The sequence below is a fragment of the Phodopus roborovskii genome, unplaced genomic scaffold, assembly GCF_943737965.1.
Source record: "Phodopus roborovskii unplaced genomic scaffold, PHOROB, whole genome shotgun sequence".
Taxonomy (NCBI): Eukaryota; Metazoa; Chordata; class Mammalia; order Rodentia; family Cricetidae; genus Phodopus; species Phodopus roborovskii.
Genome location: NW_026125506.1, coordinates 10,150,844 through 10,177,981, shown reverse-complemented (window position 1 = coordinate 10,177,981; position 27,138 = coordinate 10,150,844). Strand labels below are relative to the sequence as shown.

Sequence of the window (27,138 nt, the reverse complement as noted above, 5' to 3'; positions counted from 1 at the left end):
CAATAAATGTTGACCGTTTTCTCTGCACTGTGCACTATTCTAAACTTTTCATTTACAGTAACTTCTATAACCTTGGTGGCTCCACTGAATACAATGTAAAATACAGTTCCAGGGATGGACAGCATGATGGTGGACACTAGTGAAAGCGTGATTAATGCCACTGAGTTATATGCTTAGACATATTTACAGTGGGTCTAGCAAGAATGCTCAGCTGGCAACGGTGCTTGTCACCAAGCCTGAGGACCCAAGTTCACTTGCCAGAACCAAAATGATAGAGGGATCTGACTCTTGAGGGTTGTGCTTTGAGCTGGGCGGTGGTGGTGAAATCTTTAATCCCAGCACTCGGGAGGCAGTGACAGGTGGATCTCTGTGAGTTCGAGGCCAGCCTGGTCTACCGACTCGAAAAACCAAAAAAAAAAAAATGTTGTGATTTGACACTAAGTTCCTGCTGTGTTCCTGAGGTGCCATGTTGCTCAAGTTTATAGGTACAGAAAGGGCGAATAGGTTTCTAGGAAGAGAAAATGGGGAAATTGCTCAGGGCCTGATTTCTCTGTCGGGTAGTGAGTCCTTATTTAATGATGAAATTTACATGACTTTGTGACTATTAAAAACCATTATCTGGGTGTGGTGGCCCATCCCTCTATTCCCAATACTCAGGAGGCTGAGGTAGGAGGATTGAGCAAAACCACACAGCTGAGCATGGTGGTGCACACCTGTAGGTCAGCCTCTGGGGAGGTGAGGGCAGAGGGATCATCACGAGTGCCAGGCCAGCCACTACTTCATAGTGAGACCCGGTCTCAAAAACGCAAAAATAAGGAAGAGCGTTGACCTGAGCACCTTAACCCAGCAGACTGGCTGTGTCAGTTGTATCTCAGTACAGCTACTATAAAATCTACCTTGGCTGTTGTTTGCAAAACCCACACAGATTGGAACTTAAAAACAGAAAAATTGAGCTGGAGAGACGGCTCAGCAGTTAAGAGCGCTTGCTGTTCTTTCAGAGGACCTGGGTTCAATTCCCAGCACCCACATGGTCACAACCATCTTTAACTCCACTTCTGGGGCCAACAACACTCTCTTCTGGGCCCTGACGGCTCCCAGCAAGCACTTGGTGAATATACATACATGCAGGCAAAACACCTATACCCATATAATAAAATACTTAAATAAAATCTTTCTAAAACCCTGAAACTATTCAGAAACTAATGTTCACAAAGCTAATGCTGGCACAACACTAATCCATCCAGTGCTGTAGGTCACTAACAATAAATGACATCTGGTGAACGTGCTGTGAACTTTATTGTATACTGTATTTTTTTTTTTTTCTATTTTTTGAGACAAGGTTTCTCTGAATAGCCCAGGCTGGCCTGGAACTCACACTGTAGACCAGACTGGCCTCTGCCTCCTAAGAGCTGCAATTAAAGGCTAGCACCACTTCTGCCTGGCTTAATATATCCTCTTTTGATAGTCTGACTTTTTTTGACTATTAATCCAAGAGTGGAATGAAGAACTCTTCTGCCCAGAGTAGGGACACATCCCTGGTTATCTTATTTATCCTAACTCTAATTCCAAGGCCTGTTTTGTTTTTTGAGCAGGATGTGAGAAGGGGTCTCTCTGCCACCCTGGCTAACATCAAAGCTGAGATTCCCTCCTTCATCGCCTAGGGTTGAATTAAAGTTCAACTTCTAATGAGTTTCTAAAGTCTGATGTATATATATCCAGGGCCAGTGGCATATACAAGTTGCTCAGTTACTAAGGAAGATCACTTGACTCCAGGCATTTGAGGCGTGTCTGCTCAATATACTAGGAACTCCTCTGAAAATACAAACGAACCCCCTAACGTCATGGACAGCAAGCCTGTGCTGGGCTCTTCTATCCAGGCAGCAGTAGGATGCTGGGAATGGATTCTCACCAGTGGACCATGAGGGAGCACAACCTTGCTTGATGCCTGCCAATTCTCCTGTCTCCTCTCCTGTTGACAGGCAAAGACTTCTGTGCCTGTGGACTCATTCTTCTCTCTAATGACTAGTGATCGATTGGCAAGGAACTTCCCAGTGATGACACAGGCCATCTCTCAGATCAGAGCAAGGGGCCTTCAGACTGCTGTCTTGACCAATAATTTTTATCTCTCCAATGGGAAAAGCTTTTTGCCCCTGGACCGGAAACAGTTTGATGTGGTAAGTACAAGGTAATGGGTGTGATGGAGACGGTCTGGGTATAGCTTTAAATGCTGCCTGCCTGCAGTCTCCAGTAAGTGGGTTTTTATTCACGTACCTGCCCAAGTTAGGTGTAAGCGTAATAAGTTTAAAATGATGTTTTGTTTTTATTTTTTGTCTTTTTTTTTCTGTTTGTTTGTAGTTTTGGTTTTTCAAGACAGGGTTTCTCTGTATAGCCCTGGCTATCCTAGAACTCAATCACAGAACTCTTCCCGTCTGGGTCTGGAACTCACACGGGTCCTCCTGCCTCTGCCTTCCAAGTGCTGGGACTAAAGGTGTGTGCCACCACACCCAGCAAAAACACGCTCTTGAAACATAGTTTTGCTCATAGCCAAGCACTGATGAGGTGAGGATACCTTCATGTCCCACACTCAAACCCTCACCTGTCTTTATGTCACCATCAGCCCTCACATGTCATGTGAGTTCTGACTCTCCCTCTACCTCATGTCTGATGCTGACTTCCAGACTGCTGCCATCCCATAGTATCTCACTGCTGTCTGTGAGGTGGCTCTGTGGGTAAAGGTGCTTGCCACAGAGCCCGAGGCCCTGAGTCCTACCTGCCTTTCCCACTGCATGATGGACGTTTGTGAGGTTTGTGACTCCCTTCTTTGGAGTTGGCACTGAGTGTGGTGCCTCGTTTATATCCCCAGGTTTTCCAATCCTCCACTTTAAGAAGGCAACATCATTTTACATAACAACCCTTCCTGTTATAGTAAATAACCCTGCACCATCTTCTTTCTCTCAAACTTGTGCCAGTGTGCTTGTGGGAACAGTACCGTAGGGCCACGCTCTCTCCCCCAGGTGGTGGAGTCCTGCCTGGAAGGCATCTCTAAGCCAGACCCCAGGATATACCACCTGTGCCTGCAGCGGCTGAGCCTGCAGCCCTCGGAGGCCATTTTCCTTGATGATCTGGGATCCAATCTGAAAGCAGCTGCCAGCCTGGGCATTCGCACCATTAAGGTAACCTTGACCATCTCCTGAAGCAGCTGCTGTGCACCAGGATTAGTTAGCACAAGCACAGCCATGTTATCTTTTCCTGTTTGTACCTGTAGTTTTCCTCAGTCACTCCCTTCGATCAGTTATACTGCTTTTGACTAACTATATAATCTGTAACTAGCTGTTCATATCTGCAGTGTGCAGTGTGGGAATGAGGCAACGTGAGGAAGGTGGCCTTTGACTGGCACAGAGTGTCTGAGCAATGCTTCTCTACATGGAAGGGGCCAGGAGCCACAAGCCACATGGCACTTTAGGTCGTGGTATAGCATGGAAGCCAGGTGCAGTGGGAGATCCTAGCCAGTTTTGTTCCTCTGGGTTTTCAGGGTTAACTCACAGGCCACAGAGACAGCTACCGCTCCAGCCCAGCCTTTTGCCCCCTCTACGAGTGTGATACAGTCTTTTTTGTTTGTTCTCTTGTTTCAGATAGAGTCTCTGTGTATCCCAGGCCAGCCTTGAACTCCAGATCCTGCTACTTAACTCCCCATAGTATAGGTTGTTCACCATCCTGGCCTCTTGAGACCCCATGGATGGTACTCTTCTGTGACGGCAAGGCTTAGGATTAGATGGAAGAGGAAACTCACTGTGCTTTCTCCGAGCCGAGCAAAGGCTCCCAGGGCCACTGTCTGAGGCAGTGGTTCTGAACCTGTGTATCACAACCCCTTTGGGGGTGAGTCAAATGGCTGTTTCACAGGGACCGAACACCGGATATGCTGCATATCAGATATTTACATGATGACTTACAACAGTACCAGAATTACCTTTGTGAAGTAGCAATGAAGATTTTTGTGGTTGGGGGTCACTACAACATGAGAAGTTGTATTAAAGGGTTGCAGCATTAGGAAGGCTGGGAGCCACTGCTCACTAAGGGGTGGCCCTCTTGGAGACAGGTGGCTGAGGGCCAGGTCAACAGACACAAGTTGTGATCTTTTTCTGAGAGTAGGTTGACCGTCCTGAGACAGCAGTGAAGGAGTTGGAAGCTCTGCTGGGTTTCCCGCTGTGTGTGGGCGTTCCCAACACGGGTCCTGTGAGGAAGACCATGCAGATTGCAGAGGATGCCTTGGAGAAGTACCTGAAGGACTTGCTGGGGACCCATGGCACCGGCACCGGTAGGGAAGCTTACCTGTTTAGGGAGCTCTGTCCACAGAGTGTGGTTGTCATTGCCGGACCTTGATGGAATATGTGGGTGCCATTGAGGATCCTTACGAGCAGTCTTCCATCACCCCAGTACTCCATCTCAGAGTCTGGTGGGGTGGGCTTTGCCTGAAACTGGCCACCGAGGAGGAAGGAGCTTGGAGATGCACCGTGACTTAGGAGACGATAGTCTGTTGTAAGGCTGACTGTCTGTATGTTACGTGACTTTAGAGCCTGGGAGTCTAGCTCAGTGGCAGGACACTTACCTAACATGGGTGACGCCTTGGTTTTGTCCCCAGTACCACCAAAAAAAAAAAAGGGGTGTGTGTGATTTTAAAAGTAGCAAGGTGACACCTCTTTCCAGTCTTCTTGTTCTCTGGGTTCTGCCCTCTGAACAAGGTCATCTTAGAGCTTTTGAAAGCTTTCCTGGCGCCTCCCCCAACTCGGTCCTCTAGAAGGCTCTTATTTATACTTCTGCATTGTGCTGTTTCCCAGCCTCGGGTTCCTTGGCAGCACACCCACAGAGATAAAGGTCCCTGTAGTGCATGCCAGCTAATGGCCGACTCCCATGTCCGCTCAACCTCCTGCCAAGTGGAACAAATCTTACTATGAAGCTAAGGGTGTATGAGGTCTGCCTCTTCCAGGAGCCTGCAAAAGAGCTGCAGAACTTAGCCTGGAGGCTGGGAAAGCGTGTCTCCTGTGGGCAGCTTTGGCTTTGCATGGCTGGCTCCCATCAGCTGTCATGGCAGTGTCAGGCATGGTTTGGAAGAACATGCGCAAGGGACTTACAAGGGCAATTTTTATCTCAGGCATAGGAAGTTATGTGGGGCCAGATGTGTTGCCATGTCAGCTTGGAGTGATAAACAGAACCCAGGGGCAGGAGTCACCAGGCAGGAATCAGCCAAGAGCTATTCACACACAGAGAGATGAGGTGACCATTGTGTTAAGGAAGAGTCCTTTGTTGCCCTGTAACGGCATGTGGCTCTGAGTGTATAAGCTTGGAGTTCTGTTTTACCCCTGGGAAGATGGCATCTCTTGCTTGGCATCATATAGGAGGAAATTATGCGTCCCAGAGGCACACCTCACTGGGAAGCAGGAATTCCCATTTGTCCTGATCTTAGTTCTGGCTCCCTTCTGAGTGCTGTATTGTCAAACCCGCAGGCCCTATGGAGCTCCTTCAGTTTGATCATGGACAATCAAATCCAACGTATTACATCAGGCTGGCTGATCGTCAGCTGGTCCTAAGGAAGAAACCTCCGGGGACCCTTCTTCCCTCTGCCCATGCCATAGAGAGGGAGTTCAGGTAAATTTCTGGGGACCCAGAGGATGGTTGTGTGGCTGATGTCTCCAGCACAGAAGTTCAGTCTTGAACTGTCAAGTCAGCTTCTGTGGAACTGTCCTGAAGTCCCTACCTCCTTTAAAGACACAATTTATATTTGTATGTGAGTGTGTGTGTGTGTACACATGAGTGTGGGTGACCATAGAGGCAAGAAGGGTGTGTTGGATCCCTTGGAGCTGGTGTTACAGGTGGCTATGAGCTGTTGTGTGGGTGTTGGGAGCGGAACTTGATCCTCTGGAAGAGTATAGCAGTACACACTTTTTATGTGTATGGGTGTTTTGCCTGCATGTATGTATATTTATTAATCACATGCCCATGGAAGTCAGAAGGTGGTGGCTCCCCCGGGAGTGGAATTATAGATAGTTGAGAGCTGCCATGTAGGTGCTGGGAATGGATTCAGGTTCTCTGCTAAAGCAACCAGTGCTCTTAACTAAGCCTCATCCACCCTCTGCTTTTTCTCACTATGATTCCCTGGCTCACTGGCTGTACAGACCAGGTTTACCTTGAACTCATAGGGATCCACCTGCCTCCACCTCTTATGATGAAAGTCTTGTGCTGCTATGCCCAGCTGCCCTGAAGCCTTTAAAACTGTAATAATCAATCTCTGCCATATGAGAACATGTTGCCTACTTTTGCTCTGCTTTAAGGAGGCCTCACTGTGTTGCCCAGGCTGGTCTCCTGCACCCAAATGATCCTCAGCCTTCCAAGTACCAGTTATTCTCTTCTCTTTCTCTCTCTCTCTCTTCTTTTTAATAATTTATTTATTTTTATTATTTTATGTGCATCTGTGTTTTGCCTGTGTGTATGTCTGCGTGAGGGTGTCTGATCTCAAAGTTACAGACAATTGTAAGCTATCCTGTGGGTACTGGGATTTGAACCTGGGTTCATCTAGAAGAGCAGTCAGCGCTCTTAAACCACTGAGCCCTTTCTCCAGCCCTGTCTCTGTTTTCATATGGTCCCATGTAGCCTGTGCTGGCATCAGATTTACCCAAGGATGACCTCAACCTCCTGATTCTCTGGCATGTGACTCACCAGTGGGATTGAAGATGTACTCCATCATTCCCACTCTTTTTACTTTAAATTATTTTTAATGTGTTGCAATTAATTATTTGTATGTGGGCTACGCATAAGTGTATGCATGGGTGTGTGTGTGTGTACACGTGGAAGCTAGAGGTCAACCTTGGGTGTGGATCCATTTGATTTTTGACACAGTCTCTCACTGAGATCTGGGCTCAGTGACTAGGATTGGCTCACTGGCTAGTGAGTCCCCAGGATCCACCTGTCTCCCCTTCCCCACTCTGGGAATACCAGCATGTACCACTATGCTGGGCTTTCTCTGAGTGTGCCGGGATTTGAACTCAGGTGCTTATGATTGGACAGCAGCCATATGTCTGACAGGGCTAACTTCCCACACTTTTAAAAAGAGGGTTTTTGTTTGTTTGTTTGTTTGTTTTTGTATTTTCTGAGCAGGATTTTTCTGCTGCACAAGTCTAGTGAACTGAGTTTACTCCCTGGAGCCATACCCCCCCACCCCCCACCCCCCACCCAGAGCTGTCCTCTGACTCCCACATTCATGCAGTGGCACACGAGCCCTCACATCGTGTATTCATGCATACACAATAATAGAGAAATAGTTACAGTTTTAAATGTTCTTACCATGTACTCTTATTTTGCATGGGGGTGGGTTGAGACAGAGTTTCTCTGTGTAGCCTTGGCTGTTCTGTAACTCACTTTCAAGGCCAGGATGGCCTTGAACTCACGAGAGATCTGCCTGCCTCTGCCTCCTAAGTGCTGGGGTTAAAGGCGGGTGCCACTAACCTAGCATTACCATGTACTGTTTCATCCATGGTCTCCAGGTTGCTCAGGTCAGCTTCCTGAGTAGCTAAGATTACAGCCCTGTGCCACCAAGACAGTTTAAACACACATAATACAGAATCTTAGGTCCAGATCTCTTAAAGAGGAGGGCAGAGCCATTAGAACCCTCAACTGGAGTCTTTCAAGGAAGATTCCTCCTTCTTCCCCTGCAGTACAGTGTGCGAGAGAAAGGGCAAGTGTGGGACCCAAGGAGAACTCCATGTCCTGGCCTCTCTTTCTCGTTCTGTCTCTTGTGACTTTTGATGTTGGGTCACAGGTGCATACCGGTACTTGATGTAATCTCCCTCCCTCCCTCTCTCCTTCCATCCCTCCGTCCCTTTATCCCTCTCTCCCTTTCTTCTGCCACATTGGGGATGGAGCCCTGCGCCTGTGTATGTTAGATGAGCCTCTTACCACTGAGATACAGCCCCACCCCCAACATACTATTCTTAATTTTATTGCATGTGTTATGTATCGTGTATGGTATGTGCACGCGTGCATTTGACATGCCTGTACACGTGCACGTATGCGAAGGCCCAGGGTCAATCAAAGTCAGGTATCTTGTCTTGGTCACTCTCCACCTTCATGATTTTTTTTAAGTGTATGGGTGTTTTGCCTGCACATATGTCTGTGTACTGTATGCATTCAGTGCCTACAAAGAAGAAGGTGTTGGGTCCCCTGGAACGGAAGTTAGAGGAGCTTGTGAGCTGCCATGTGGGTGCTGGGAACCAAACCTGAGTTGTCTACAAGAACTGACAGTGCACTCAGCCACAGAGCCAATTGTTAGTTTTTGCGACAAGGGTCTTACCATGTAGCCCAGGCTGGCTTCGAACTCACTCTGTAGACCAGGCTGGCCTCAAACTCAGAGGTCTGCCTGCCCCTGCTTCCTGAGTGCTGGGATTACAGGTGTGCACTGTAATCTGTGTCTTATCCACATTTATGTTTTGATATAAAGGTCTCTCAGTAAACCTGAAGCCATGTCAGTTAGTGAGTTAATTAATCTGCCTGTCTTCACCCGACATACCGGCAGGCTGGGGTTATAGGCACATGCTGCCATGCTCAGCTTTTCACATGGGTGCTGGGGAGCTGAACACATGTCCTTGTGTTTATGTGGTAAGCACTTTACCAACTGAACCCACCTCAACAATGGACTACTTTTTAAAATAAGAAAAGCAGTTGCCCATGATGATGTGTCTTCTTCTGTTCTGGCAGGATAATGAAAGCCCTTGGGAATGCTGGTGTCCCTGTCCCCACTGTCATTGACCTCTGTGAAGACTCAAGGTAAAAGATCTGTGTATTGTGCCATTGTGTCCTCAGGCTACAGGAGAGAAAAGCCCATTTGCTAACTCAAGAGCCCATTCCTTAGAGCTGAGAAAATCAAATGCAGCCTCCCTCCGCCCAAGCCCTAAGACCATGTCACCCAGAAAGCATGCCCACCCAAAATAGCTTTCTTAGCATTCCAAAAATACTTACCCACTTAGCTGTATGTGGTATAACGTAATCCCAGCACTTGGGAAACAGAGGCAGGAGGCTATGTAGAGAGAGCCTCTCTCAGTAAAAGCACACACATCATATACACACACACCACACATACACACAGAGTCCACTGAGTTTCATGTTGCTTGCTTTTGTTCTTTTCTTATTGTGGTCAAAAATGTTTTGTTTGTTGAGACAAGGTCTCTCTATGTAGCTCTGGCTGTCCTGGAACTATGTAGACCAGGCTGGCCTTTGCCTCCTGAATGCTGGGATTAAAGGGGTACACTTCTCTTCTAAACTTCTGTACCATTCTCTCTATCTCTCTCTCTCTGTCTCTCTCTCTCTCTCTTTCTCTCTCTCTCTCTGTGTGTGTGTGTGTGTGTGTGTGTGTGTGTCTGTCTGCCTGCCTGTCTGTCTGTCTTTGAGACAGTTGTATCCAAGGATGATTTTGAATGGCTGATCTCTCTGCTTGCTGGGGTTAGTCCATGCAGCACATGACCTGTTTATGTGTCGCTGGGATGGAACCCAGGTTTTGTATGTACTAAGCAAGCACATACAAAGCTGATTGTTTGTTCCTACTGAGCTGATTGCCCAACTGAGTCTCTCTCTCTCTAATTTAATTAGAGAGGTTTTCAATCACACAGAACGATTGAAGGAAAACAGTACAGGAAACATCTATTGACACTTCGGATTAAAGTGCCACATGTTCTTTTCATATATGTGGCATAATTTACATGCCCATTTATTTATTTATTCATTTTTTTGAGACAGGGTCTTACTATGTAGCCCAGACTGACTTCTCATGTACAATTCTTCTGCCTCAGCCTTCACAGTGCTGGGATTACCACAACTGACGCCCAAGAATGTCATGTGTGTAAGGATGTTCGTGATTGCGGGTACATAGGTGTATGCATGCATGTGGAGGCTAAGCTTGAGTGTGGTTCCTAAAGAGCCATCTTGTTTGTTTGTCGAGGGGTCCCTCACTCAGATCTGAAACTCTCTAGACTGGCTGGCCCTCCTGTGCCGTGACTGCTAGTGCACACCACCACAGCTGTGAGCTCTGGGGATCAAACTCAGATCCTTAAGCTTGTGCAGCAAGCATTTCATCGACTGAGCCAGCTCCCTAACTCTTCCAAAAATGTCTTTGATGGGGCTGGAGAGATGGCTCATCAGTTAAAAGCATTTGTCAGTCTCATAGAATACCCAGATTCTATTCCCAGCATCCACAGGACAGCTCACAGCTGTAACTCCAGTTCCAGGGCATCCAATGTCCACTTCTGGCCTCCACAAGCACCAGGCACACATGTGCTGGACAGACATACATGCAGGCAAGACACCCACACACATTAAAATACAACAACAACAAAAAAATATGTTTCAAGTCAGGATAAACACACAGAATAATTTTTAGAGCCACTTTTTAGAGCAGTAAAATACTTTCTAGTCATGACTAACAGATGGTTAACGACGTGAGGACAGCAAGGGAGCTCAGCGGCTAAGAGCACTGACTGCTCTTCCAGAGGACCATGGTTCAATTCCCAGCACATGGCAGCTCCTTTTTCAGGGGATCTGACACCTTCATACAGACATACATATATGTAAAACACAAACATACATGAAATAAAAATATATAAATTAAAAAAATATGACAGCAAATTTCCTGAACACCGCAGGGTGGTACATGTGCCTTCAGGGCCTTTAAGTAAGGGTACAGATTACCTCAGGAACGAGGAGGGATGTCAGTAGATGCCCCATGTATAAGTAGATGCTACACCAGGACCTCTGTGTACTTGTTCTGATCACTTTAAAACTGGGTAAGTTTTACCGATGACAAAAAGCAATAGGAACCACCTGTTAACTCCAGTCCCAGGGGATCCAACACCCTATTCTGGCTTCCACAGGCACATGGTACATAGACATAGTGCAGGCAAAATGGATGGGGGAAAAGACAACAGGGGCTAGAGAGATGGCTCAGTGGGTAAAAGCACTTGCTGTATAGTGTGAAGACCTGAGTTCAAATCCCAGAGCCACATAAAGGCTGGGTGGAGAGTGGAAGTACCTGTAGTCCTGGCACTCCTGCAGCTTGATGGGAGGCAGAGGCACAAGGATCCCCATAGCTTGTGGGCCACATGGCCTGCTGTACACAGTAGAAAACTGGGGTACAGCCTCAAACAAGGTGGAAGGTGAGAACGGACACCTGTGCTTCATGACATGTGTGCCTCACCTGTGCCGGCACACACACATAAAACGGCACAGGCCTGGAATCCCAGCACTCTGAGGGCTGAGGACAACCGCGCTATGCAGTGAGACCCTGTCTCAAAAGAAGCAATGAAACCCTTTAGACAGATGTCTTAGTAAGTCACAGCTACTCAAGGGCCAAACTCCTCATTCTACAATTTGGTCTTACAGTTGTCACATTAAAACCCCTTCAGTGGTTTCTACATGTGGGCTGTCTCCATACATGGGTGGGCAGGGGTGAGGGAGAGGTGATGGGCACTCTCAGTCGGGTGCACTTAGAGGCAAAGGAGCTCTGCCCCCTCTCCCAAACTCTCCTCACAGAAACGGGCACCAGGGCTGTCAGTCACTGAAGTGCCCACCCCATCTGTGTCCCTGCCAGCATCATCGGCACACCCTTCTACTTGATGGAGTACTGCCCAGGCATCATCTACAAAGATCCCTCCCTGCCAGGCTTGGAGCCCAGCCGGCGGCAAGCCATATACACTGCCATGAACCAAGTCCTGTGCAGAATTCACAGTGTGGACCTGCAGGCCACAGGCCTGGACAGCTTCGGGAAACAAGGTGTGCAGGGGCAGCCCCTCCTCCACCCGCAGTTCCTCTCACAAGGCGAAGCTCTGCTGTTGGGGTCTGGGTGGCTAGGGGTGCTGACTCACAACCCTGCCCACCTTCTGAACCCAGCTAATCATAACTGGTACTGCTTACCCCTCATTTTGTCCTTGGATAATCCACATCATGGACCTAATTAAGGACTCTGTTCTCCTTGCCAGTTTTTAGTGACTAAACTGTTTAACCCCTTCTTTCTTCCCAGTGCTGATCATAGTGTTTAAGACAGCCTTTCTCATTCCATCTCTTCCTTTTCTTCCTTTAAAAAAAAAATACTTCATTTTTATTTTATTTGAGCCAGGTGGTGGTGGTACAATCCTTTAATCCCAGCACTTGGGAGGCAGAGGCAAGCTGATCTCTGGGTTTGAGGCCAGCCTAGTCTACAGAGCAAGTTCCAGGACAACCAGGGCTATAGAGAAAATCCCATCTTGAAATACCAAACAAACAAATAAACAGTAGATAAATTTATTTATTTGAGAGTTGAATGTACCCCCTGGCTGGCCTTGAACTAGAAATGTAGCTAAGGATGGCTTTGAACTCCTAATCTTCCTGCTTCTACTTCCTAAGTGCTGGAATTATGGGTGTACCACCATACTTGATCTCTTGTGTGTGGGGGGATTGTTGTTGTTGTTGGGTTTTTTGTTTTTGTTTTTGGTTTTTTTTTTTTTTTTCTGGTTTTTCAAGACATGGTTTCTCTGTGTATCCCTGGCTGTCCTGGAATTTACTCTGTAGACCAGGCTAGCCTTGAACTCACAGAGATCCACCTGCCTCAGCCTCCCCAGTGCCAGAATTTAAGGCATGTCCACCACTGCTCAGCCATACTTGGCTTCTTAGAGAGAGAGAGAGAAAGAGAGAGAGACTTAGTATGTCATGGGTCTCACCATGCTGCCAACTTATCTGAAGTGATCATCCCACCTCAACTTTATGAACTTTAATATTTTACTTATTTATTTTGACTTTTTGAGACAAGGCTTCTCTGTGTAGCCTGACCAGGCTGGCCTTGAAGTCAGAGATCCATCAGCCTCTGCCTCCTGAGTGTTGGGATTAAGGCATGCGCCACATTAAGGCTCACCCTTACATGTTTTATCCTTTCCTCAGCTCTAGGAAGAGTCTGTCGAGGTGAGGAAAGTAAGGCCCAGCAGGGTTAGGCAGGGCACCTGTCATCCCACAGTTGGATGATTGGCAGAGCTGGATCCCACCCCCGGTAGTCTGACTCCTTAGCCTACCACTGTCACACTGTTTGAAAGCTCACAAACCCTCAAAGAGGATTAGGAGTCAGGCTTGAAGATTTGTCGTGGAGGAGTAGTGCCTAGACCGTGGAGAACCGGCTGAGGCAAAGTGGCTTCCTCAATGGGCAGGAGCTTCACATAGGAATCTCCCTGTCACAGGAACAATTTAGACACATGGCACTGTCGCAGAGCTGCTGATGTTTCCGCCAGAGCACTGACAGCTGTTGGAACAGCTTGCCATGTCCTAACCTGCTTTCTTTCCCTCAGGGGACTACATTCCTCGCCAGGTGCAAACCTGGACCAAGCAGTACCGAGCAGCGGAAACCAGCAGCATCCCAGCAATGGAGAGGCTTATTGAATGGCTGCCACTGCACCTTCCCAGGCAACAGAGAACCGCAGTGGTGCACGGCGACTTCAGGTAGGCACAGCCTCCAGGGGGCCCGGTATCCCGTGTCGAAACTGATGGGCAAGGGCCATGCAGGGGAAGACCAAGCCAGTGGTCCATTTCCCAGATGGGAGTCATCCCTTCACAGAGTGTTCTTTATGTCAGGGCTTACTTTTGACTAAATGTCAATGTGTGCAGGTGAAGCGCAGGTGTTCGTGGAGGCCAGAGGGAATTAGATCCTAGAACTGGTGGTTGTGAGCCAGATACCCACCCCCTCCACTCTCCCACCCCTCCACCCTCTCCATCCCCCACCCCCGGCGCTGGGCCCCAAGCTCCCATCTTCTGCAGGAGTAGTACATGCTCATAAGCACTGAGCCCCCTCTCCAGCCCCTTCCATGTATTTTAAATCAAGTCTGCATTAGTGTCCAGTCAGGAATCTGAAGGACTCAGAGGCCACTGGACTGGCTGGAACCTCAGTGGGGTTCCTAACCAGCTGGCTCTGCCTGGGCCAGCATGCTTCTGCTGTAGCTACTGCATAACAAACTTCCCCAAAGCCTCTTAGCTGACAGCTGGGACAGGACAGCATATTTCTACCAGGATGGTTCTCTGGCTGGGGCTGCAGACATCTGCAGGCTTGTTCTGCCCATGGCTGGGCTCCTCGGGCCATTCTCTGCGGCTTTGTGGTTTCCCATATGGTGGCCCTTGGGTAACTGGTCGCTCAGGTCTCCAGAGTCGAGAGAAAGCTATGTTACCTTCACTGACCTCCCCCACCCTGGAAATCCCTCACTATCCCTCCCTCCCTCCCTCCACTTGACATCAGAAGCCAGGTGTTGTGGAGTGAAGGCATGTTGGCCAGCATGTTGTCAAAGAATTTGCGGGCCTGCTTTAGCGCCATCACAGGGAGGGTATGAATCCAGAAGTGGAACTTAAGAGAGGGCTGGCTCCTGGCCAGAGCTGGGACCCTTGGTAGAGGAGAACCCAAGTAAGCATCCCCTGCTGGTGACTGGCTAAGGCCAGCTATTTAGTGAGAGGACCTGGGAGTCCTAGAGGCCGGCAGGAGCACAGCAGGCTGGTGGAGGGTGGGCCTGGAGGGGCAACTGGAAGCTTGTCAGCTGTCTCCATTCCTTCTGTGGCTTCTCAGGCTGGACAACCTGATATTCCATCCTGAAAAAGCGGAAGTGCTTGCTGTCTTGGACTGGGAACTTTCTACCTTAGGGGACCCCTTCGCTGATGTGGCCTACAGCTGCCTGGCTCACTACCTGCCGTCCAATTTTCCCATGCTGAGAGGTAGGAGCCAGTTAAGTGGCGAGCACTGTGGCACACACTGGCTGAAGTGGCGGTGACTGGGCTGGCCTTGAAAGTGAGGTGCAGGGGAGATGGCTCACTGGGTTAAGAGCACTAGTTGTTCCTTCTTAGAGGTCCTGAGTTCGATTCCCAGCAACCACATGGTGGCTTACAACCATCTATTGTGGGTTCTGATAAGGTAAATATATTTTTAAAAAGGTGAAGCACAAGTAATTTGAATAATAGTATCACTGGAATGTGGGGGTAGGAATGGAATGTATCTCCCTTCACCCATAATGCATTCTTTCTTTTCTTTCCATTTTTTCTTTTGCACTAGGGTTGAATCTCGGGCCTTGTACATAGTAACTGACACTCTAACATCAAGCTGTAGCACCAGCTTGCATTTTACTTTGTCTGGACAAGCGCTTGCCAGGCTCAACTTATGCCATCCATTCTGTGTGTGTCTATCTTTGTCTTTTGTTTCTGCATTATCTGCTCTGAGACAGGCTGTCATGGCTGGCTGTCCTTGAACTCTGTAGCTGAGCCTGGCTTCAAACTCCTGACCTCTACTTTCCCCGGTGCTGGGATTACAGGCATGTGTCATTACCATTCTATTATTGAGACAATATTTTGTCTCATACAATTTCATGATCCAATTGTTCTGCTTAGCTGTATATTTGACCCCCTCTAGGACTGTTTGTAATCAAATGTCTGGTTAAGGATGGCATCCATCTGAGAGCTGTGGCCCAGAGCTAATGAGAAGCTGCATTCCTTTGTTTACTGTTAATTTGGTTTAAAACCTTGAGAGCACAATTTGTAAAACAGGAACTTCATGCTTGCCTCAGGCCATCAGCTAGAGCAAGAAGCCACTGGACTCACCAGCTGCCACATATCTGTGAAAAGGGCTCGTTGCTTTCAGAATTCAGGCTTGCTAGAGGTAGGGGAATGTAGGTACCGACCACTTAGGGATGGCTCTGTCTCTTACCTCAGGGTTTAGGGACCAGGATGTGACACAGCTGGGCATCCCAACGGTGGAGGAGTACTTCAGGATGTACTGTCTTCACATGGGCATTCCGCCCATTGATAACTGGAACGTCTACATGGCTTTCTCGTTCTTCCGCGTGGCTGCAATTCTACAGGGAGTCTACAAGCGGTCGCTCACAGGTAAGGGGTGGCCACCCTGATAATCACAGGGGCTTTGAGGAGACAGGTTTGGCCACAATAGTGTAAGGTTTTATTGCTAGAGTTACTTGTCCTGCCAGTGCCGCCCTCTTTTCAGCCCCAAATAAACACACAAAGACTTATAGTAATTATAAAACTGTTGGCTGATGGCTTGGGCTTCTTATTGGCTATCTCTGTCTTAATTATTAAACCATTTTTGTAAATCTATGTATTTCCATGTGGTCTTGGCTTACTGGAGAATGTCTGAACCTGTTACTCCTTTTCCAGTTACAGCACATCTCTTCTGGTGGGCCCTCACTGCCTACTTTTGCCAGAATTTTCCCCATCTCCTAGTACCACCTATCTTCCTGCTTCTATTGGCCAAACACTGTTTTTTTCTTCATCAAGCAATAAGAGAAACATATACAGACATTCCCCCATCGAGGTTTAATTTTCTCAGTCATCATAAGAAATGTATGTGGAAAGCCAGATTTGGGGGCACACATCTGGAATCCCAACACTTGGAAGGTGGGGGTAGGAGGACAAAGACCTCAAGATCATCCTCAGCAACATGTTAGGGGCTCCAAGAGGCTGTGTCTCAAATAAAACACAAAAAAGCAGAGAGAGGGAAATGCCAGTGCACTCTGTGATACTGGCACTATCGTCCAGAGAAAATGGTGCCTGGCATTTTCTCAGAAGGGTACTCTATGATCATGGATGGTCTCTTACTGTTCCCAGGTGCTGCACAAGTGATTTGAACTTCTCGCTCTTTTTTATTTTTGTTTTCTTGTTTTGTTTGTTTGTTTGTTTTTGAGACAGGGTTTTTCTGTGTAGCCCTGGCTTTCCTGGCTGTTGCTGTGTTCCACCTGGCCTCAAACTCAGAGATGCACCTGCCTCTAATTCCTACATGCTGGGACTAAGGGTGTGCTCCACCAAAACTTAAATTAGTGTGTTTAGGAAAAGGAATGGCAAGCAGCGGGGACTCTGACCTCTGATTTCTGGTTCTCACCCTCCTCTCCAGTCTCAGTTTCCTTGTCCACCAAATTCAGATTCAGACAGTGCTGCCTGGGAGTGCGGGACCCAGGCTCTGGTGTGGATGGAACAGGTGCTCAGCCAGTGCCTGTGGCTGCTGTCACTCGCTCGCATCACCAGGAAGGCTGGTTAGGGGTAACCAGTTCTCCTTCCATTCTGCGTAGGACAGGCAAGCTCGGCAACAGCCAAACAAAGCGGGAAGCTCACCGAGTTCATGGCTGAGCTGGCATGGGACTTTGCCATCAAAGAAGGGTTCCGGGTTTTCAAGGAGATGCCAGCCGCCAAACCACTAGTGAGATCCTACCATGCATGGGCTGGGTCTCTGCCCCAGTGGACGCCAGCAGGTGTGAGGAGTTACAGCAATGTAGCAGCTGCTCCCATTTCTCAGGAGACAAAGGGGGGCCTGATCATCGATCCAGAGGGCCTCTCTCCTCCAGTCAGAAAGTTGTATGACCAGCTGTTGCAGTTTATGGAACAGAATGTGTACCCCCTGGAGCCAGAGCTGCAGAAACGCCAGGCCTCAGCCGACAGGTGGAGCCCTTCCCCGCTGATAGAAGACCTCAAGGTGAGCAAGCTTGTCAACATGGCTGGCCCTCACCAGTGAGGGAAGAGACAAAGGGCTGAGTTTCCCATCACTAGAAAGAGACGGCTGCTGATTTATCAGGTTCTATCCTGTCATTGCCAAGGAGAATGGTAAGAATGGTAAGCCGGGCATAGTGCTTCTCCTGTGATCCCAGCACTCAGGAGGCAGAGGCAGGCAGATCTCTGTGAGTTTGAGGCCAGCCTGGTCTATAGAGCTAGCTCCAGGACAGGCTCCAAAGCTACACAGGGAAACCCTGTCTCAGAAAAAAAAAAAAAATTGTGCTAATGTTGAGCCTGATGAGACATAGGGGCCTGAGATGTGGAGACCCAGGGTGAACACACTGTGGGCCCTGTTGATTCTCTTATTTATGTCACCTACACATGCAGGTTTGTATCCAGCCAGTTGCTCTCACTTGTCATTCCTTTGGGTATATGCTGTATCTCTGACTGCGCCTTCCTCTTCCCTTTGTGTTTTACTGCTGAAGATAAGATGTGCTCACGGCTGGACCACATGGCTCAGACGTTAAGAAAACATACTGTCACTGCAGAGGACCCAAGTCCAGTTCCCAGCACCCACACTTGTAACCGGCTCCTCCACCACACCTCCAGCCTCCATGGGCCCTGCATTCACATGCATGTACACGGACATACTTACATTAGTTAGCTTTTGCTTTGCAACATGAGGCAGGGTCTCTCTACGCATCCCTGACTGCCCTGGAATTCAATATGTAGACCAGTTTGAGGTCACCTCAAGCTCAGACCCACATGCCTCTGCCTCCCAGCTGCTGGGTTAAAGATGGGTGTCACTACTCCTATATAAATTTTTCTTTTTACTGCACATTTTGGTTTGTTTTGGTTTTTGGTTTTTCAAGACAGGGTTTCTCTTTGTGGCCCTAGCTGTCCTGGAACTAGCTCTTGTAGACCAGGCTGGTTAACATACTTTTTTTTTTTTTTAAAAGATTCAGTGATGGCGGCTCTCCATTTTCCCCTGACAGGAAAAAGCCAAGGCTGAAGGGCTTTGGAACCTTTTCCTACCCTTGGAGACAGACCCTGAGAAAAAGTATGGAGCAGGGTTGACTAACATGGAGTACGCACATCTGTGTGAAGTCATGGGCATGTCCCTGTATGCTTCTGAGGTACAGTCACCCGTGCGGAAAGTCAGATCTAGAGGTACCACACAACCTGAACATCACATGGGAAAGGAGGGCAAGTGTCAGGCAGCTGACTTCAGCCTACACAAGCAATCAGCTCAGCTGGGGAACCAACCAGGGGTGAGGGCTATGGGGGCTCCTAACCCCTGACTCCAGGGTCCTTCAAAGAAGTGATCCGTGGGGGGGGGCAGGGCGTCTGAGATTTGACCTGAGGAGTGTCTGAGCCCCCTCTGGGGAGAGGAAGAACTTTCATGAGTTGTGACGGGGTCAGTGATATGGGAAGGGTCCAACCCAGCCTCTACCAGGAGGTCGAAGATGTGGGGTGCACTGATGTGTTTCTCCTCCTCAGATATTTAATTGTTCTGCGCCAGATACGGGGAACATGGAGCTCCTGGTGCGGTATGGCACTGAGGAGCAGAAGGCCCGCTGGCTGGTGCCCCTGCTGGAGGGCAGGATCCGCTCCTGCTTTGCCATGACTGAGCCCCAGGTACTGTCTTCCTTCATATGTTCCCCTTTGGGAGGGCTTCAGCTGGTTTCTGCCCCTGCAGAATGTAGGTCAGTAGGGACTGTAACCAGAATGTGCTCCTATGCAGGTGGCCTCATCAGATGCCTCCAATATTGAAGCTTCCATCAAAGAAGAAGATGGCTCCTATGTCATAAATGGTCACAAGTGGTGGATCTCAGGTACTTGGCCTGGAATATACTTTTCACTTTTTCCGTCTGTGTGGATGTGCAGGCCTTTGAAGTCCAGGAGGAGCTGCACAGGGTATGCTGTGGTGGGGCCCTCGAGGCATCACCAGATGACCACACCTTTGGCTGTATCCCTACAGGAAGCTCCTCTACACCACCTTGCCAGCCTCTCTCAGTTGGGAGTCTTCCTGATGGCTTCCCCCTGCTCTGAGATCACATGTATTGTACCTCAGATGCTTCCAAGTGCCTCTCTGTCCTCAGTTCACAGACCCCTTATACTTCCCATAAGGCAGGGTCGATGCCCCCATCCCATTCCACAGGAGAAAGCTAGGACTCTGGTGACCAGTCACTTACCTTAGGCTATAGCAGCTGGTGGTCAGCAAACACGGCTTCAGAATTTACTGAACTTCAAGGCCTGTCTCCAAAGCTGTCCTCTGCAGTACCTGTGGGTATAGCAGGGCACATTTTAGGGACAGCAGGGCTGGCTGTAAGGAAGGTAAGGCTGTGTGTGTGTGTGTGTGTGTGTGTGTGTGTGTGTGTAAGAGAGAGAGAGAGAGAGAAAGACAGAGAGATAAATATGGTATCATGTAGCCTGTGCTCACCTCAGACTATGAGTGTGTGTGTGTGTGTGTGTGTGTGCGTGCATGCATGTGCAAGAGACAGAGAGATAAATATGGTATCAGGTAGCTGTGCTGACCTCAGACTTGCTGTGTAGCTGAGTCTGGCCATTGACTCCCCCATCCTCATGCTTCTATCTTCCAAGTGTTAGAATTGCAGGTGTGTGCCACCAAGCTCAAATTCAGGTATTTTTCAAAAATCCATATGCCTGCTAGATGTGGGTCTGTGCGAACTGTAATCCCTGGGCTTGGGAGGTAAGAAGTACAGGTTAATATAAATGTGGAGATGTCATCCTTGGTCATGTATGAGTTCAAGGCCAGCCTGGGCTACATGAGATGCAGTCTTAAAAAGCAAAAATAAACCACAACAGAGCCAAATTGCTAGACAGTCCCCCACGCCGCCCAGAAAGCACGGCAGCAGCTGGCTGGGAGCACAGATCTGTCTTGGAGTCTTAGCAGGCACGTTCCCAAAGCAGGCACCAACATGGAAGCTTGAGAGCAGGCAGTTGAGTTGTCTTCTGGGTGTTTCCAGGAGTGTCACAGCCCCTGTCCTGGGCCTAACAACCACCAGCATCCACTAGAGGGTGCACACCCTTCAAAGTCTTTTGCAGACAGTCCCATCCTGTCTGCATCACCATGGATGAACTTGTGAGCTGTTTTGTACCATTGGTGATAAACATCTACCTCATCATGGAACCCACTTCCTCAGCCGGACCTCAGTAAGCTAGAGGAGGCGCTTATGGCAACCACCTTGGGTCTTGTTTCAGATTTTCCAAGTCTAGCATGATGGTTTTTAATTCTCCCCTTCCCCATGGGGCTGGAGAGAGGGCTCAGCAGTTCAGGCCCTGGCTACTCTTGCAAGAGAACCAGGACTTGAGCCCAGCACCCACAGGGTGGCTCACAACCATCTGTGACTCAGTTCCAGGGGATCTGGCCTCTTTGGGCATTGCACTCACGTGGTACACAAACATGCAGACAAAAGGTACATACAGTTAAAACATTGATCCTGTGGGGCAGTGAGATAAGTTCTGTCTGGCCTGGAGCCTGCACGTGCTTATCTGACTGGTGAGTCTCTCAGGGTCCTGGAGCCTGCACATGCCTCTGCAGTAGTGTGGGCCTATTCGGGTCTTAGCATTGTCTTTGACTGACTGGCCGGGGCATCCTGTGGTTAGAGGCTCGGTGGCTGTGGCATCCACTGATGGAATGTGTGTCTCTTCTCTCCTGGCAGGCATCCTCGATCCACGCTGCAAACTCTGTGTGTTTATGGGAAAAACAGATCCACAGGCCCCAAGGCACCAGCAGCAATCCATGATCTTGGTTCCCATGGACACTCCAGGAATCACTGTCATCCGACCTTTGTCAGTATATGGGCTGGAAGATGCTCCAGGTTAGATCTCCCAGGGCCAGTCACCCTGAGTGTGACTCTAGCCCATGGGCAGCAGTTTTGGGGAGCCCCTGTTTGGGAGAATTTCCCACATGCCAAGGATCTGATGGCAGTGGTAAGGCCCGGCCCGGCCATTGATTTCCTAAAGACCTTGAACTGCCCAGCAGACTGCCAGTGGCTGTTGCTGCTTGCCTTTTCCTCTTTAATCTCAGAAGATAAACAGGAGTCCCCGAGAGGAGACAGGCAGGCAGAGGCTCTGGGACACTAGGGTCTTGTGCAGGTCACAGCCCCAGTTTTGAGTCCCTCACCTGTGTTCTTTTACTGTTGTTTTGGGAGACAGGATCTCTCTGTAGCTTTGGAGCCTGTCCTGGAACTCACTCTGTGGACCAAGCAGGCCTCAAACTCCCAGAGAGCCACCTACTTCTGCCTCCTGAGTGCTGGAATTAAAAGCGTGTGCTACCACCACCCAGCCTAGAGTGAGTTCTAGGACGGCTGGGGCTGTGCAGAAAAACTCTTGTCTTGAAAAATCATAAGAAATGGCAGAATAACTTGTTTTTGCAATTCTCTTCCCTTGTTTCTGCCCCCCCCCCACGTCCCCTCTTTGTCTGTGACAGAGTTAGAAGGCTGAGGTCTGGGAACAGTACCAGCATCAGCCCTAACTGAGGTGAGGAATAACACATCCAAGGACAATGCATTTTCACCTTTCAGGGGGCCATGGGGAAGTACGGTTCAAAGACGTGCGTGTGCCAAAGGAGAATATAGTCCTGGGCCCTGGTCGAGGCTTTGAGATCGCACAGGGCAGGCTGGGGCCTGGCCGGATCCATCACTGCATGAGGCTGATCGGGTTTTCAGAGAGGGCCCTGGCGCTCATGAAGACACGTGTGAGTTTCCTAATGCCCACAGTGACCCACAGCCACTATTGCTGACTGGGGAATCTCAAACACTAGTGCCCTTCTGAAAACAGACCTCACAAGATAATATTTGTGCCCAGAATCCATGATTTCTACCTTGCATCTGCTCTGCTTGGCTACAGCTGACTTCCAGAGTGGAATGGCCACCTCTCTGTTCAAGTGGCCAGAAGCCAAGGCCAGGCTTTACTGTAGTTAAGGGTGAGGTTCCAATACCCACAGGATTGTGGGTAGCCAAGGGCCATCCATGTTTCCAGCACATGATTTAAACTCAGACCCCAGGGAGATTGTGAGGTGCCTGTTTGTGCCCCTGGGATCATAGCCCCTGACCTTATCCAGTGTGTCCAGAAAATATAATCTGAAGCTAGCATGGGATCTCATTCCAGCAACTCAGAAAACTGAGGCAGAAGGATTGCTGCAGCTTCCAGACTAGTCTGGATCCCAGAACAAGACACTGTCTCAAACAACAAACGTCATTTGCCGTGGGCTCCTTAATGACTGGAGGCCTACATAGTACAGTGGTCTCTGTGACCATCAAGGCAGCAGAGTGAGGATCTGCAGAAGGCAAGAAAACAGTTCGGTTCAGCACAGCTAAGTAGCTGGTATTGGTTTAAACTTCAGGAGTCTGACCCCTAAATGGTTTATTTTAGGTATCTTTAAGTACAGCATCATTTGGTGAAAACTTACTCTAGTGATGATTAAGTCAACCCTAATGTGCACAGAAAAGCATACAGAAATCTCCTCGAGGTACAAAGTAAGCTAAATACAGATTAAGAGTGACTACACTGAAATTCTGAAAAGTCCCCACGACACCTTCCATAAAATTGGGCTCTGTAGATTGACTGCAAAAAGCAAGTTTATGATAAGGGTCTGGGTGAGGATCCAAGTCATCCAACCACAAAGACAGCACAAAGGGCACCAGGCTGTTTACCATCCTCTCCCATACAGCCCATGCTGGCCTCCATGCAGGCAAGGATGACCTTTTTTGTGGTTCAAGTACACCACACTGTGCCTGCTGGGAAGTAGCTTCTTAGTAAAGAGATGCTCCCTCAGTGCCCCTAAATTACATGTTTTAAAAGCAGACTGCAAACCAGGCTTTGGTGGTACAGGCCTTTAATCCCAGCACTGGGGAGGTAGAGGCAGAGGCAGATGAATCTCTGTGAGTTCAAGGCCAGCCTGGTCTACAGAGCAAGTTCCAGGACAGGCTCCAAAGCAATAGAGAAACCCTGTCTCGAAAATCCAAAAAAAGAAAAGAAAAAAACTAGACTTCAGACTTCAAGGGATAAGCGTCATGGTTCACGCCTTGAATCCCAGCACTCTGTAGAGAGAGGCAGGAGGATCTCTGTGAGTTCAAGGCCAGTATAGTCTACACAGCAAGTTCCAGGACAGCGAGACTACATGGAGAGACCCTGTCTCAAATGAACAAACGTACAGAGGCCACCAAACACTACATGGACTATGATTGTGTTTTTAACGAGAGGGGGTAGTGAGGGCACAGCAGGTATTTGCTGTCAAGAATGTTGATGACCTGACTTTGACCCTTGGGACCCACATAGTAGAATAGAAGATCCAACTCCTCCATGCTGTCCTCTGCCACAGCCGCAAAATATATAAAACTTTAAACTGTATGTATGTATATATTTATGAATGTACACAAAGTATGGAGGGAAAATACCAAGCATGTTTTTGAGATGTGCTTGCTGTGCTGCTCAGACTGGCCTCAAGCTCCTAAACTCCAACAACCCTCCTAATTCACCCTCCCAAATCAGCTCACTCCACAGACACACTGTGCCCTGACCACAGCCACCTGCTGTCACTATAAGAAATTAGATGGTGGGATACTAGGGATTTTTCTCTCTCTTTTTTATGAAAACTGATAGTCCTGCCGCGAGATGTATTATTTGTGTAAAAGTTACTTTCCCTACAATAGACAAACACATGAAAGAGCAATGCCTTGATAGCCTTTTCCATCTTAGATGGCGCTCCAGGATGTGAGGCTGGCTGCCGTCTGCAGGCGGTGCCCCACCCCTTAGTGAGACTCCCACAGTCTTCCTGGGTGCAGCCTTGGTTGGAAGCTGGCTCAGGGCCTTCCCTCTTGACCAGCCTCACACTAGAGCTTCAGTAAAGGGTTCTCAGAAGTAATCTGACCGCCAGGAAATGGTAGCTCAGTGTGGTGCATGTAAAAAGTGGCTCTTAGCTCAAAAGGTCATTCCAGAGCCATGTGTGAGTGACCATTGCCCAGGAATACAGATTTAGATGACCTCAGATTCTGTGTTGCAAGGTGCTGTTTTACAAAGTTGCGTTTTGTCTTGTTTTGAGACAGGGTCTCACTCTGTAGCCCCCACCCCACTCCACCAACCCCCACCTAGGACTTACAGATACCCACCTGCCTCTGCCTTTGGGATTAAGGGTGTATGCTACCATCCCCAGCTTCATAAAATTTGTATAGGAACAGAAAGTCCTAAAACACTTTCAGATAGTTGATATTGCATCAGGCTGGCAAGTCACAACACAAGTAGGGACATCTCTGCTCGAGGTCTCTGGTACCATCTGATGGCATTCCTAGCTTTTGGGTGGGTGGAGGTAGAGATCGCCTCATTCCAAAGGGATTTCCCTTAGTCACAGGCTGTTAATTCACACAGCAGTGGGCAATGAATGGCTATTGAGGCACCCAAGATAGCCCAAAATTTCTGGCTCTGCACTTGAAACAGTGCAAGCTCTCTGGGGTCACTATAGCTGCAGTCAGTCCATCAGCCTTTGTAGGGTGTTCTGTATAGGCGTGGCCTCTAGTGAGCATTATTGCCTACACTCAGACAGCAGCAGGCAGGCAGGCAGGCAGCCACACATCTGCTCTCCCCTCCTGCGGCCCTGCTCCTCTGCTCCTCTACGGGTCACCTGCTCCCGAGCCTCTCAGGGCCACTCTAGGCCCAGCTCCTCAGCCTCATCTCTCTGGTGTCTGTAGGTGATGTCCCGCACAGCCTTCGGGAAGCCCCTCGTGGAGCATGGCACCATCCTGGCAGACATTGCCCGGTCACGTGTGGACATCGAGCAGGCACGGCTGCTGGTGCTGAAAGCTGCCCACGTCATGGATGTGGCAGGGAACAAGGTGGGAGGCCTCACAGGTGACAGGTGCCACCCTGGGGTGACCCCACAGTTGGCCCTTGGACACTGATGACTGCTACTGTTCTCTTGAACTCTGGCCACATCTGCTCCAGAAAAGGCCCAGGGAGAGGGGAACTTCTGCTTGACCAACTGGCGACCTTCCTGGTTTGAGAAAGGGAGGGCCGGTGACCCTGGTTGGCCCTGTACTCCCAGAGCATGTTGGTAGGGGAGGTAGGGAAGGGAAGAGAGAGCCGGGGAGAAGGGACAGACATCACAGGCCTAGTCCAAACACAGCATTAGGCAACAGAGGGGCTTATTCCCAGAGCAACATAACCATTGCTGTAGGTGGCTGGGCATGGGGCATGCTGACTCCTGTGTTAGCCAGCCTCCTATGAAGGGCCCTACACCCAGCCAAGAGCTACAGTGATAGGGCATTGGGTCAGGCGCACAGCTCAGTCAGTCAGTGGCCAGCCCCACGGCCATCCCCTTGACTGTGGTCCACTGTTGCCTGGAGCTGGACACAGCTGGGCTGTGTGTGTGTGTGTGGCACTTGGAGTCAAACCTGGTGCCTTGTGCTTGCCTGGTTGGTGCTGTCCCAGACAGTTTCTCAGGCCCCTCCATCTGAGTGTGGCCCAGAATGCAGGCCCAGCCATTCCCCTCTACCCTAGCCACACCCAGTTGCAGAGCCCAGCCCTGCGTCCACCCTGACAGTCAGTTTGGGTTTGTGTTGTCCTCTGTTTTTCTGACTCTACCTTCTCCTGCAGGCTGCAGCTCTAGAGATTGCCATGATCAAAATGGTAGCCCCATCCATGGCCTATCGAGTAATCGACCGAGCCATCCAGGTGAGCCCCTGGGCTGCCCTCCCACTGTGCCTGCTACTTTCCTCTTCAAAGCAGGCTTGTGCAAGGGCCTCCCTCCTTCCCAAGCCTCACCCAGAGCATTAGCTTATAAGTAGCTGACCTCAGGCTCAGGGGAGCCCCGTTGCTGCTCAGGCCCAGTGCCCCGACTCTGCTAGGTCCCACATCCTGACATCTGGTCCCACACAGAACAGACTTGGTGACTCGGGCATTCAAAGGGTGGCATTGTATCCCCATGAGAACCCTGAACTCACAGGTGTCACAGGGCACCCCCGGCAAGGCAGATTTCCCCAGCTGTGCTGGGCAGGACGTCACGTCACTTTTAGAACTCACCCAGGCCTTCTCCTTCCCGCCATGTGTCTGCCAGGCCTTCGGAGCAGCGGGCCTGGGCAGCGACTACCCACTGGCTCAGTTCTTTGCCTGGGCCCGAGCCCTGCGCTTTGCTGATGGCCCGGATGAGGTCCACCGGCTGACAGTGGCTAGGATGGAACTGAAGAGTCCCGGCAGGCTACAGGAGCCAGCAGCACCCAGAGTGTAGAGCCTGTGCTTGGAAAGGCCGGGTATGTGGCCCTTCCTTGCATCACATCCAGCGCCTCAGTGTTGGGCAGTCATGCTGGCTGAGCCTTCTGGGGTCCCCACAGAAGGGATTTCTGCATAGGCTGTGAGTTTGTATTTTAAGCGTGGAGGAAGGGCGTTGGGGTCCAGGCCTGGGGAGCCGGTCTTGAGTTCCTCAGAGTTGACCTGTGGTCCCCTTTTCCAGTCCAGGAATCCAGATATAGAACTGTGTGCTATGTTCTTTCCAGAAGTGATGGGGTTCCTTCTCAGGGCTTCTAGGAAAACAGACGGCATGGGCCTCAGCAGATGCTCCTGGGAACTGTGACCGCCAGAGTGCCCACATCATGGGAT

At 49.5% G+C, this 27,138-nt stretch overlaps 1 protein-coding gene across 1 annotated transcript in view; it reads left to right on the top strand.

Annotated features, from left to right (window-relative positions):
• The window catches only part of Acad10 (acyl-CoA dehydrogenase family member 10), a 36,169-nt gene extending 9,031 nt beyond the window's left edge, over positions 1-27,138 (top strand). Inside the window, exons 4-21 of the mRNA XM_051176592.1 lie at positions 1,980-2,174; positions 3,015-3,173; positions 4,150-4,309; positions 5,502-5,643; positions 8,746-8,814; positions 11,627-11,808; positions 13,347-13,497; positions 14,606-14,751; positions 15,739-15,912; positions 17,106-17,506; positions 18,519-18,659; positions 19,024-19,161; positions 19,268-19,358; positions 21,210-21,368; positions 22,074-22,246; positions 25,236-25,379; positions 26,140-26,217; positions 26,600-27,138. Coding sequence (XP_051032549.1) covers positions 1,980-2,174; positions 3,015-3,173; positions 4,150-4,309; positions 5,502-5,643; positions 8,746-8,814; positions 11,627-11,808; positions 13,347-13,497; positions 14,606-14,751; positions 15,739-15,912; positions 17,106-17,506; positions 18,519-18,659; positions 19,024-19,161; positions 19,268-19,358; positions 21,210-21,368; positions 22,074-22,246; positions 25,236-25,379; positions 26,140-26,217; positions 26,600-26,770 — 2,874 coding nt within the window. The 3' untranslated portion in view covers positions 26,771-27,138. The remainder of the gene's footprint in view (positions 1-1,979; positions 2,175-3,014; positions 3,174-4,149; positions 4,310-5,501; positions 5,644-8,745; positions 8,815-11,626; positions 11,809-13,346; positions 13,498-14,605; positions 14,752-15,738; positions 15,913-17,105; positions 17,507-18,518; positions 18,660-19,023; positions 19,162-19,267; positions 19,359-21,209; positions 21,369-22,073; positions 22,247-25,235; positions 25,380-26,139; positions 26,218-26,599) is intronic.